The sequence below is a fragment of the Ammospiza caudacuta genome, chromosome 25, assembly GCF_027887145.1.
Source record: "Ammospiza caudacuta isolate bAmmCau1 chromosome 25, bAmmCau1.pri, whole genome shotgun sequence".
NCBI classification, from domain to species: domain Eukaryota; kingdom Metazoa; phylum Chordata; class Aves; order Passeriformes; family Passerellidae; genus Ammospiza; species Ammospiza caudacuta.
This window is the reverse complement of record NC_080617.1, coordinates 7041786-7054646: the sequence shown is the minus strand read 5'-3', so window position 1 is coordinate 7054646 and position 12861 is coordinate 7041786. Positions and strand designations below refer to the sequence as shown.

Genomic DNA, 12861 nt, shown 5'->3' with positions numbered 1-12861 from the left:
TGGATTTTGGGTTTTGGGTTTTGGATTTTGGATTTTGGGTTTTGGGTTTTGGATTTTGGGTTTTGGGTTTTGGGTTTTGGGTTTTGGATCTTGGATTTTGGATGTTGGATTTGGGATTTTGGAGTTTGGATGTCGGATTTTGGGTTTCCCGCCCCACCAGGGCCGCAGTGAGTGCTGGCTCCAGCTGTACCAAAGCACCGCAGCTTTCCAGGGCAGACACAGCTCCGTGCAGCGTTTCCCGAGGCAGCAGGGCTGTGCTCAGCACGTGCAGGAGGATTTCCCTGTGCCTTGGAGCCCTGCCCGGAGCCTTTCCGTGACAGGGCTGCTCCGAGCTCCTGTCCCTGCAGCCAGGACTCAAACCCTGCTGTGCTCTGCCCCTTGCGCTTCTCTCTGCCGTCATGTGCCTCTCGGTTCCTCTTTTCACCTTCCAGACGTTTCCCCTTTCTCTTTCCTTTGGAATTTTTTTTAATTTCTCCCCCTGTCGCGTTTTGGGCTCGGGGGGTCTGGCGGCACCCGGGGCTCTGTCCCTGCCGTGGGATGGGACCCTGGGGCTCTGTCCCCTCCCAGGCGGGTCTGGCAGCGCTGAGATCCAGGGAAAGCCTCTCCAGGAGCTCCAGGAGTCCCATGAAACGCCATCCACGGGGAATGGACGGGCTGGAGGTGTCTCCAGCAGGGAGAGCCCTCACTCCCTGCACAGGCAGCCTCGCCCCTCCCTAAAGCTGCTCCGAAACCCCCTGAGAGGGAGAAACTGCCGTGAACTCGAGCGGCTCCGAACAAAGCCCAGCGTTTCCAGTTGTGCTCCGCACCTCTGGGCGTTTTTGGAGGTGTCCTCAGGTGCTCCATAACCTTTGCATGAATGGCTCCTTTTCTCTGCATAAGCACATTCTTGCAGGAGCGTTGGGCTTTCATTCTGCTCTGCCCCAGCCCTCGGACTCCTCTGTTCACTTGTTTAAATCAAGCATAAAGCTCTGACTGTTCTTTGAATATTTATGACCAGTTTTTATCTCATGCCATGCATACAAAACATACTTGGTTCCTTTCCTAAAAGTTTTTTCAAGTGCAAAGTTTTAAAAACATGTGGCTTTTATTGCAGGCAGGAATGAATAACAGCATTCCGCCCATAACCACATTAAATGGAACAGTAATATTCATATGCGTAAGGGCAAAAGCTGCCTTGTTTCCTATTTGCAGCCCAACTCTGAAATTAATTAAGAACTAAGAGGATCTGACAGTCATTAGGATCCTTTAGGAAGGAGTGGAAGCGGCAGATGGGACCCGCGCTATCAATAGCACGGAGGATGTGAGCGAGCCCCGAGCGCCGCCCGGCCCGGACAGTGAGGAATCGGCGCTGTCGTGACTTCCCAGCGCTCGCGTCAGTCGCACTCGTGCGCTCCGGACTCGCCTCGCAGCTTCTGAAAGCCCCGATCGCTCCCCGGGGCTGCGCACGCCCGGCCGGCCCGGGGGAACCGGGCACGGTGCGACCGGGAGGTGACGGATCCAAATCCCCGGGGGCAGAGGGACCGATCCTGGATATCCTGGGGACACCGGGATCGCTCCTGGATCCCCCAGGGGCACCGGGATATCCCAAGGGCACCGGGATCCCCCAAGGGCACCGGGATCGCTCCTGGATCCCCCAGGGGCACCGGGATATCCCAAGGGCACCGGGATCCCCCAAGGGCACCGGGATCGCTCCTGGATCCCCGGGCCAGCCCAGCCCGGGTGTGCGGGGTTCGCAGCTCCCGCAGCTCCGGCCCGAGCAGCGGGCACAGTGTGCCCGGGGGATGCTGGTGGAGGTGAGGGCTGGCACAAAACCTGCGGGACTCAGATGGGGATAAACGGGAGCCCAGGCAAGCCCCGAGCTGTCCCGAGTGTCCCTGACGGCGAATTCTCCTGCTGTAGCCAGACGCTGCCTTGCACTCGGGTGCTGCCCAATGTCACCGGCAGCCAGGTGGGAACCTCGGGCTGATTTTCCCTGCTGGCAGCAGCTGAAACTCCGGCTGAAGCCTCGCTCCTGCTGCTGGGCTGCTGCCCCAAGCGAGGGTCTCAGCCCTGGATATGAACCCAGGGCTGTGCCCGCACACGAGGTGGGATCCCAGGGATGTCCTGGCTCAGGATCCGACCTCAAGCAGCATCACTGGAACTGGGGCTGAGCAGGGCCCACACTGCGGGACCCCCGAGCCCGGGGCAGCCCCCGGAGCCGTCCTGGATCCGCTCCGGCAGCTGCTCCCTGCCCAGGAGGAGATTTCCCTGATCTATGTCGGGGCAGCCGCTGCCCTTTCCTCGGCCGGTTTCCCCTCATTGCTCCCCCCGAGCCCCGCAGTTTCCTCCCGCAGGAGCGCTGCCCCAGCCCGGGGCTGCCCCGTGGGAGCAGTGACACTCAGGGGTTAAAATCTGCCACCATCGGGCCCGGCATCTGCCGCTTGATTTATGAATGAATTGCACGCTCCCTCCCTGCGTGCTGCTCTCAGATCCCCTTCCCTGAGCTGCAAAACAGATCCAGACACCCGCCCGGCCCTACTGAGCGCCGAGCTCCTGAGAGTTTGCGATGAATTTTTAATAGAAAGCTTCCTCCGAGCCTCTGCTCTCGCCGCTCCGCTGCCGAAACGGGCGGCTCTGCTGCTAAAAGAGCAGCTCAAACGAATTAAAAACTACAGAGGGGCCCGTAAGGGAAGCAATCCCAGCGAGGAATGATTTAAAGAGCTGCTGACCTCCCCGCGATGCGAACAGTAGCTTTGGAGCGTTTGTAAAGAGGCCCATGCAAATCCCGGGTCTGATACTCTATTAACCTCCTCGGGAGCGCGGGGAGGGCGGTGTTGGGATAATCCCCACGTGTCGACATCTCCTGGTTTGCGGAGCACCAGAGCAGCTGGATCCTGCTGTGCGGGGAAAGCAGAATTCAAACGAAAGCTCCTTCCTCCCCGGGCGCACCCCGCGGGTCCGGAGCTCGGGGGTGGCTTTGCTCGGCCGGACACCCCTCGCAGCAGCAGCCACGGGGTTGATTCTGCACCTCGGGATGTCCCCAGACGCTTTTGGTCTTGTGGGCAGCCTGGTTTGTCGCAGCCCTGCGGTTTGGGTCTCATCTCTGCGCTGCTGCGAGTCAGCAGCTACGTGCAGGGCCCGGCTGTGGGTTTGGGGTGAGGCTGCGCCCCGGCACCCCGAGGGGAGAACGGGGCGGGGAGAGGGCACAGAGCGGGGACAGAGAGGGTTTGGGAGGGCAGCAGGACGGGGTACCCGGCACAGCTGGGGCTCCCTGGTGCTCGGAGGAATCCAGGTGATGCCCTCACCTTCAACAGGTGGCTCTCGGTGTAAACGGGGATCAGAGAAACGAGTGCGTGGCGGGGCTGTGACACCGATAAATCCGTGAAGGCGGGGAACCACCGGTCCTGCTGCAGGGACACAGCCCCAAATCGCCCCAAAGAGCCCCAGCGAGGCTCCCCCTGCCCTCCACGGCCCCGGGTGGGGTGACAGGTGACACTGCCAGGGCGGGGCGGGGACAGAGCGGGGGTAGCCCCGGGGGGCGGGAAGGGGCAAGAGAAGAAAAGGGAAGGGGCAAGAGAAGCACCGGGGCGGGCAGGGCGGGATGGTGCGGGGGTATCAGCATCCCGGGGGTGTCAGCAACCCGCCCGTCCCGTCCCATCCCATCCCGTCCCGTCCCATCCCATCTCGTCCCGTCCCGTCCCATCCCGTCCCATCCCATCCCATCCCGTCCCGTCCCGTCCCGTCCCATCCCATCCCGTCCCGTCCCGTCCCGTCCCGTCCCGTCCCGTCCCGTCCCGTCCCATCCCATCCCATCCCATCCCATCTCGTCCCGTCCCGCCCCGGCGGAGCCCCGGTGCCAACCCGCGGCCGCACGGCGGAACTGCAGCCGGGCCCCGCTCCGCGCCCCCCGGTCACCGCTCCGTGCCCCGCCGGGGGTACCGCGGGCACCGGGACGGGCCGTGCCCGACCCCCGGCAAACCCCGGCCCCGCCCGCAGCCCTGCCCCCGCCCCGGGGCTTGTGCGGGTTCCCCCCGCTGGCCAACGGGGGGCGAAAAGCAGAACGGAACCGGCGGCCGCTTTCACCTAAAAAGGGCAGAATTTGAGCGCCGGTAGCGCCGGGGCTGGCGGGGCTCGGGGATGCTCCCGGGGGGCTCGACGGTCCCGGCGCGGGTGCCGGTGGTTGTCTCGGTGTAACGGGAGCCGCGGGCCGGTACCGCCGCTCCTCCGTTAAAAATAATGTGTATTTATTTATTTATTGTTGTTGTTGCTTATTTCTGGAGGAGCACCGGGGATTCTGGGGCTTGCAGAGCCCGGCCCGGGCTCGTCCCTCGAGGGCTCGCGGAGGAAAATGGTTCATTACTGAGGGAAAGGAGGATTTTCTGGTGCTGGGCTTTATTTTGGCTTGCTTTAAGGAAATTTGCGTTCCACACCGGGCAGCGCGGAGCCGGGAACGCCGCGGCCCGGCCGGCTCCTCTCGGTCGGACAGTGCCGGTCCGCAAACACCGTAGGACCGAGCCGGACACCGGGAAACAACCGGGGAGCAGCGCGGGCACAGCAACCTCCTCTTCCCCGGTTCTGCCCCGGTTCGGGGCACCCGCGGGGCGCGGGGAGCCGCCGCCTTCGTTGTGTTTGCTGCAGCAGAACGGGTGGCTTCGCCACGAAGTTTCTCGCCAACGGATTCCGGCCGGAGCCGCCGGCCCTGCCCGCAGCCGCAGCCCCGGGGGCGCTGCCGGGGGCACCGGGGGCTGCGGGCGCCCCGAGACCGCCGGCGATGGGGCGGGTCACGATTCTAGGGAGGGCAGGAGGAGGTTTGGGAGCCGCGGTTTTCAGCGCAGCCCGACAGGCGAATCCCCCCGCCGGGTTCGCGCGTGCCGCTGGTGCCGGTGCTCCCCGCCGCTGCCGCCGCTCCGGTTCCGCCACCGCGGGGAGGGCACAGGCAGAAGCGGCCGCGGGAGCGCGGGGCGGCGGGGCCGCGCTGTGTCCTCAGCCGCTCCGCACGGCCGCGGCTCCGGCCCCAAACCGGCCCCACCGCACCCCAAAACCTCCCCGGCGGCGGCGGCGGCGCCCAGAAACCACCGGAGCCCCGACGTGCGCCCGCCGGGGCGTGTCCCGCGGAGACCACGCCCACCACTCACGACCACACCCACTCCGGCACTAACCACGCCTCTTTAATCATAGCCACGCCCCCGCCCAGCGGGAAAGGGCCGATGGGCGGGGTCAGTGCCTGTCGCGGGGCTTCTATTGGCGGAGCGGCCCGTCCGTCACAGGCGCCCCGCCCCGCCGGGACCGGCAGTAAATACGGTACCGGGCGGCGCGGCGGGGCCGGCAGCGGGGCTGGGGCTCGGCACGGGAGCCGGCACGGGCAGCGGCACCGGCGCTCGGCACGGAGCGCAGCGCACCCACCGGCGGCGAGCCCCGGAGCCGCGCGGGTCCCGATCCCCCGCGCCGCCGCCGCCGTTCCCCCCGCGCCGCCCCGCCGAGGACGGCGCTCCGCCGGCACGGAGCGAGGCAGCGCGGGGCTCGGCCGCCTCCGCCGCCGCCCGCCGAGCCCCGCCGGGTGCCCGCCCGTCCCGCCCGGCTCCGCGCCGCCCGCCGTTGTGATGCGTATTCCCGTAGACCCGAGCACCAGCAGGCGCTTCACTCCCCCGTCCACGGCGTTCCCCTGCGGTAAGATGGGCGAGAACAGCGGGGCGCTGGGGGCCGCCGCGCCCGGCGCCCGCGCTCGGCCCGAGGTGCGCTCCGTCGTGGATGTCCTGGCAGACCACGCCGGCGAGCTGGTGCGCACCGACAGCCCCAACTTCTTGTGCTCCGTGCTGCCGTCGCACTGGAGGTGCAACAAGACGCTGCCCGTCGCCTTCAAGGTGAGTGCCGAGCCCCGACGGGACCGAGCCGCGACCCGCTCGCCCTTTCCCCTTTAAACCGCTCCTGACATCGCCGCCGAGGGAGCCCGGGTTATTATTTTTAATCAAATAGGCCAGTTTATTATTTTTAATCAAGTCTCCGCATTGCCCCGCGGTCACGGCATCTTAGATATTCCGTACAGTTAGGAGCTCTCAGGCGACTTTGAAGTTTAATGAGATGGAGGTTAATTACCTTCCTGGGAGAGGGAGAGCGAGGCAGGCAAGGCAGATCTAATCTGCCAAAAGCCGAGCGAGGAGCTGAATCCCCGGTGCGGGGCTGCGCTCCCCGAGCTCCCCGGGGCACCCCGGGCTGGGCATCCCCGTTACCCCCGGTCCGGCCGGGAAAGCCCAAACGGAGCCGGGAGCGGGGCAGGGCGGGTGCCGGCAGCCCGGAGGGATGAGCGGGGTTCCAAACCGGGTTCCCCCGGCTCCGGGGCTGCTCCCCGGGAGGGATCGGGGCCTTTCCTCGGTCCCTGCACTTACCCGGGCCCTTCCCCGGTGCCGCCGCTTCCCGGGCCGGACCCGGAGCTCCGGGGCCTCGCCCCGCTTGATTTTGATCCCGAATCCAACAAAATAAAAGCACAGACCCCTCCGACGGGGCCTGACCCCCCTTCACCCCCTCCCCACCGACCCCCCGTCTGCTTTTAACCCTTTCCGAGCTCTTTTTCCCCCTCCGATTTTCTCCGCCTCCCCCGGGGGCTCGGGCCGCTTTTGGTTTTGCTTTGGGGTTTCTTCGCGCGGGTTCGGGGGAAAGCGGGCGCAGGTTGGCTCCGCTGAAGGTCGGTCTGAGGCTGAAATGCTCTGGCCCTGCCCCAGGTCGTGGCGCTCGGAGATGTCCCCGACGGGACCGTGGTCACGGTGATGGCGGGGAACGACGAGAATTACTCGGCGGAGCTGCGCAACGCCTCGGCCGTGATGAAAAACCAAGTGGCGAGATTTAACGACCTCAGATTTGTTGGGAGAAGCGGCAGGGGTAGGTACCGGCCAGGAAATGGTTGGCCTTTTATTTGTTTTTTTTTAAGGGGGAAAAAAACAAAAAGAAAAAGAAAATGGAAAGAAGAATGTTTCTCTATTTTCTTATTATTTTATTACTACACTTTATGCTTTTAATTTTATTTTTAAATTTTATTTTGTTAGTTTGTTTTTATTATTATTTTTAAATTTTATTCTATATAATATTTTATTCCAACCGTGGTTTCGTTGGCGGGAGAAGCCCCCCAGCCCCAGAGCGGCTCCCGAGGATGCGGGAGGGATGGGGGAAGGATGCGGGAGGGATGGGGGAAGGATGCGGGAGGGATGCGGGAGCAGCCCCGGCCCCGCCGGCAGCTCTGCCTCGCTCCTCCCGGGGCTCCTTCTCTGCCCAGGTGTCGGGAATGGGCGGTGCAGATGAAAAACAATTCAAAATGCAGACACAAATATATCTAAAAATATATCTAAATATCTCTAAATCTACCTACAAATAAGGCGGCCCCAGCCCGGACCTTCCCCAGTTTCTCCCATCACGCAGGAGGCAGCAAACCCCACCTGGCAGCTCGGCTTTAAATAGCGAAAATCGAGAGTTTAAAGTGAAATAACAGCGCAGAGCTCGGCCTGGGAGGGAGCTGCGGCTGCTCGGGGGGGATTTTACTCAATTTTCCCCCCGCTCGTGGCAGGGAAAAGCAGGACGGCAATTTGGCTTTTCCAAACAAATGCGTCCGTGCCGCCCGAGCAGAGCGAAATAAATCCCCTGGAAATGTTAAACACGGAGCCCTGCCCGTACCTGCGTTTCCGAGGGTATAAATAGAATTTCAGCATTTCCTCACCAATGAAAACGCTGCAGATCGGAGCCCTCAGTGCTGCCTTTGAGCCCGAGTAAGAACTCGATATTTTAATGGCCATATGGCAGCACTTTCTCAAAGGCTTCAAATGTATACACACAGTGTCAGATATATTTTGACTTCTCCGCATTAATTAAAAGCAGTGATGTTAGGAATTATTTGCATGTAATAACTGTTTACTTGTTCCTCTTTATGAAACTTGAATAGTTTACATTCTTTCATACATTTCCTTTTTCCTGTTGGCTCCTTCTCCATGTTGCAGTTTCTTTAAAACTCTCCACTTAACTGGTTGCAGGTTGATGGATGGAAAATGTTTTTCTTTTATGAATTAAGCTTTCATTTCTGTAATCAATTATTCTCTTAGGCTCTTTTTTTTCTGGTTGGGCTTTTTTATCCCTTTTTATTTTTTTTTTCTTCTTCATCCTCGCACAAATTTCCGAACTGAACGCAGCCCAATCTCAGCGTGACTCTTGAATTCATTATTAACTCGCTTCCTCCGCACTCTCGGGCTCGGAATTAGCAGGAGTTGGGTCTCATGAAGCCCTCGGTGAATAAACTCATTCCCCGCTGCCTCTAACGGGCGGGACTCGGGCGCTAATTATTTTAATTTTTTTTTTTTTTTTACATGTTCGCGTGGGGTGAGGCTTTGTCATATTCGGAGAGGAGCAGCCCCAGCGGGGCTCCCTGAGGGCGGCTCCGTGGGGTTTTCTCGCCGTGCCCAGGGTGGATTTCACTCCCCGGCACGGAGGCTCTTTCAGAGCAGTTTGCTGTGAAAAATCATTGAATTTTTATTGAATTTTTATCCCGGGTGTCGCACTCGCTCTGCCTCGTTTGGCTCCATCCCCGACATCTCGGTGCTGCTTTCATTTATTCTGGCAGAGATTTGGAATATTTCCCCGTGTGTGTACAAATGTTTGTGTAAATCCGAAGCGAGGACGTGTGGATCGGTAAACACGGGTCCTGCTCCAGCCCTGCCGTGTGCCCGAGCTGCAGGAGCCTGCAAAAGCCCGGCAGCCAGGCTCTCCTTGGGAAAACACCGCTTAAACCGGGCCAATTTGGGTATTTTTAGTAAAAAAAGTGTCAGGGATTATTCCTGGTGCTGTGAGCTGGGAAGAGCCGCTCCTAAATCCCCTTCAAAAAATAAATTCAAATCTCCACGTGCAAGGCAAAGGTGGGGCAAAAAAAATCAGATTTTTTTTTTTTTTTTTACTCAGGTTGAGCTGTATAAAATGAAAATTCTCCCCGCTGCATCCCCGCCTGCTCTCCCGGCTGCAATCTCCCCCCGAGCATCCCCTGGAGCCGCGATCCAGCCCCGAGCCCGCTCTGCCGGGGCCCGGCGGGGATGAGAAACCCCAGCCCGGCTTCCTGAGAAGGCGGGAAATGACTCAAAGCGATGCTGGGGCAGAATCATCATTTTCGGTTCAGGGCAGGTTTCTGAGAGAGGCACAACCGGCCCGGGCTGGGTTTGTGTCTGCGGCGAGGGATTCCGGCCCAGGGAGCTTGTTTCACGGGGAGAATAAAAAATTCAAGATTATAATAATAATAATAAAAATCACTATTAATGCAGTATAAACAGGGGCACGGAGGTGTCGGGCTCGGCTCTGGGGTTCTGTGCCTCACAGCCGGGTTTTGCCACACGCTGCCTGCATTTATTTAGGGAATTTGAAGGGCTTCAAATTCCCTAAATGTTTACCCCTTCAAATTCCCTAAATAATTGCTGCTCATCCTCCTCACCCCGTGCTCTGGCTCTGCGAGGGTTTTTCCCCCAAACCCTCGGTGCTGGTTGTTTTTTCTGGGATCCTCCGTGGGCTCATCCCGTCCCTGCAGGCTGGCAGCAGGGGCTGCATCCTCGGGTGTTGAGAATGAAATAATTCTATTTCTTTTGCCCTCCCAAATGTCCTGTCTGTGCAGAAAATGAGCCGAAGGTTTGTGCGTTGTTCATTCCTGGTTTGAGAGCCGAGGTGAGGCGGGGATCGGTGATCGCTGTCGGCTTTAGAAGCCGCATTCCCTCCTTTCCGTGCTCCCTGGAGCAACTCTCCCACCTGGGATAGTTCCAGGATGTTCTCAGAGGGAGAAAATTTCATTTTTTCAGTTTATTCCTTTTCCTCCCCTCCTATCTGGATAAATCCCGTTTGGTTCTGCTGTGGATATTCTCAGGTCCGACCCGATGGTCGGGATCTGAAAAGCCCCGATTGCTCCAGGGAAAAGGGAAAGGAGGCGGCTCCTCGCTGCTTTTATCCGTGGAATAAAGGCTGGAGGAGCAGAAATCCATCACAGCGAGGTTCAGACTGATACCCTGCCGGGGTTCAGGCCTCTGACACCTCGGGAATCCCGCAGGGATTGGTCAGAGTGGTTTGTGCAGCCTCCAGCCGAGGGTTTCCTGAATTTGGGCAGCCTGAGGGAGAGCTGAGGCGCTTCCTGGGGGATTTCTGTTCTCCCACAGCCACGCTGGGACAGAGGGGCTGGGGTGAAGCTGCTCAGGCTGTGGGAAGTAAAAAGTTTGGGGTCAGGGTGGGCCCAGGGCTGGTGACACCCTCCGTGATGGTCAAGGCAATTTCAGGCTGTGGATGGAAACTTGTTCTGCTGGGGCAAGGGGGGCTCTCCTTGCAAAATTTGGGCTCCCGAGAGCTTTTCAATGCTTCATTCCTTTTTATTTTTGTTCTGTTTTTTTTTTTTTTTTTGCATAGAAGGTGACGGGTTGGTGCTTCAAAATCACCTCTGCAATCCTCCCTGAGGATACCCAAACCCTTTCCCAGGTTCCTGCTCTCTGGGCTGGGCTGGAGAGGGGACAGTCCCTGCAGAGCTCTCTGTCTGCCGGCCGGCTTCAGTTCCCATTTTGCAGTTCCCAGTTTTTGGCTCTCCCGCGGGTTCCCTCGTGGCTGAGGCCGAGCACGGCTCCCTCCGAGTGGGAACACGAACAGGATCGGGCCCTGGATCCCTGCGGGCGATCCCGGCTCCATCCCAAGGGAGCATCCCCGAGGGGATCCCGCGCCCAGGGCTGGGTCACCGCGGAAATACGGGCACAGGGCAGGGCAGGAGAACTGGGACTTTTCCTTGCGGCTCCAGGGCTGTGTCTGGGCACTCACGGCTCGTTAAATGCAATGATGTGTGCGGCATTTCTGTCCCAGCCTCTCCCGCAAGAGCTGAACCCGTGTGGGATCCTCACTTCTGTTTTTTTCCCTCCTTCCCCACCGTCCTTAGGGAAAAGCTTCACCCTGACCATCACGGTGTTCACCAACCCCACGCAAGTGGCCACCTACCACCGAGCCATCAAAGTGACCGTGGACGGGCCCCGGGAGCCCCGCAGTAAGTGAGGGGCTGCTTTGGGGCTGCTTTGGGGCTGCTTTGGGGTCTGGCAGAGCTGGCAATGGTGGGGAGGGGGTGCAGGGCCCGGGCTCTCCGTGCCTGAGGGGTGCAGGGTGCAGAGCTGGCACACGGAGCTCAGGGACGGCGTTGGGGTGGCGCCTTCGGCTGCTCGGAGTTTTCTTCATGTCCCTCCCTGCTGCCTCCTGCTCCTTATTCCATCTTGGAGGGATGGTTTGTAGCTCCCTAACCCATCTTGGAGGGATGGTTTGTAGCTCCCTAACCCATCTTGGAGGGATGGTTTGTAGCTCCCTAACCCATCTTGGAGGGATGATTTCACAGCTCCACGTTGGGATGTTGGGAAAACTCTTTGAGCTTCGATGGCAAAAGTTCCAGGCCCAGCCTGGCGCTGCACAGGGGGACTGGGGGGTTATGAAACCTGGGATCTGTGCTCGGCTTTGGGGGCTGATTGCTGGCTGATTACACTACGAATGCAGCAGGTTCCCCGGGTGCTGAGGCGGTGCCTGCCCTGGCACAGAGCTCCTTCCCCTCGGCTCCGCCGTGGTTTCGCTTTCGGGCTCTCAAAGGCTGGGGCTGGCAGCGCCCGCGGCCGGGGGCTGAGCCTGGAGAAACCAGAGAGACTCTGCGACCGCAGAAGCGTCTGTGTTGTGCTGGGGAGGCTCTCCCGGGGGCAGGATGGAGCCTCGTGGTTCAGGGAGGCTCCGGGAGCTGCCCTGCCCTGGTGCCTTTCGGTGTCGGGCTGCTCGGGGCTGCCTTTGGTGTCTCAGCCACCAGGGACCCTCTCGGGAGGTGCTGCCTGCAGAGTCTGCTCTGCCTCGAGGGTGATTTACCCCGTGGGACCCCCGTGTGTGCTGGGATCCTGTCCCTGGGGGCTCCATCCCCGGCTTTGCCTTCCTGCTGGCCCAGCAGCACCCCGGCACTATAAAGCCCGGTTTGTTCCCTTTGCGTGTCAGGCCGTGGTGCCTGCAGCGAGGGGAAGCAGTTTGATCCTTCAAAAACGCCTCCAAAAACATTTTCTGTTGATGCTGTCGCCGGGCCATCGGTGCCCCTTGATGTCAGGCCAGGTGGAGGCCGTTCCCTGGGCCAGGGGGGGTTTATTTGCATCGGGCTTTGGAGGATTTTCCCCCCTCGTTGATTTTATTTTGGAGCCTGTCGAGGATGGATTTCCTGCATTCCAGCTTCTAAATCCAACGCTGCTGTTGCGGGTTGTTTTTTGAAGCCAGAAACATCAGGCAGGTCCCTTGTGTGGCACCTGTGGGTCGTGGTGGGTGCTGGGGCTCAGCCCCAGGGCTGGGCAGGGAATTTCACAACTCTGCCAGGAGTGTCAGGAATAGAAACCAGCCCTCCTGACTGCTGGCTCAGCCCCTTATCAGCTGCATCAGATCGCCTTTCTAATAATAATAATAATCATCATCATCATCCTCACCATCGGGAATACATAAATAATAATACAAGGGGAGATAGTTGCTACTCTTGGAGCTCGGTTTGGCCTCCCCACCAGCCAAACCCAGGTGAATCACACCTGTTCCTCCTGAATTTCAGCATTTCACCCCAGAGCTCCCATCCCTCAGCTCAGTTTTCTGATATGGAGGCCGTGGCAATCAGGGGATGGAGCAGCTTGTGCTGGCTCTGATGAGGGCTGCCCTCCCTAGAACACAGCCCAGCTGCAAGGACAGCATTTTCTGGGGGTGTTCTTTTTATTTTTTGTGATGGTTTCTGGACCTCAAACTGTGCTGGAAGTGTTGGCTCCTTGAGGAGATCTGTGGGGGGTTTATTTGCTGCTTGTGCCCTTGCCTGGTGTGGGCCCCAGAGGTTGATCTCTCCCCCATCCCTGCATCCCC

General features: G+C 59.9%; 1 protein-coding gene across 1 annotated transcript in view; it reads left to right on the top strand.

Annotated features, from left to right (window-relative positions):
* Positions 1-5579: 5579 nt before the first annotated feature.
* RUNX3 (RUNX family transcription factor 3) overlaps positions 5580-12861 on the top strand; it is a 32509-nt gene continuing 25227 nt past the window's right edge. The window contains exons 1-3 of the mRNA XM_058819804.1: positions 5580-5840; positions 6696-6852; positions 10898-11002. Coding sequence (XP_058675787.1) covers positions 5580-5840; positions 6696-6852; positions 10898-11002 — 523 coding nt within the window. The remainder of the gene's footprint in view (positions 5841-6695; positions 6853-10897; positions 11003-12861) is intronic.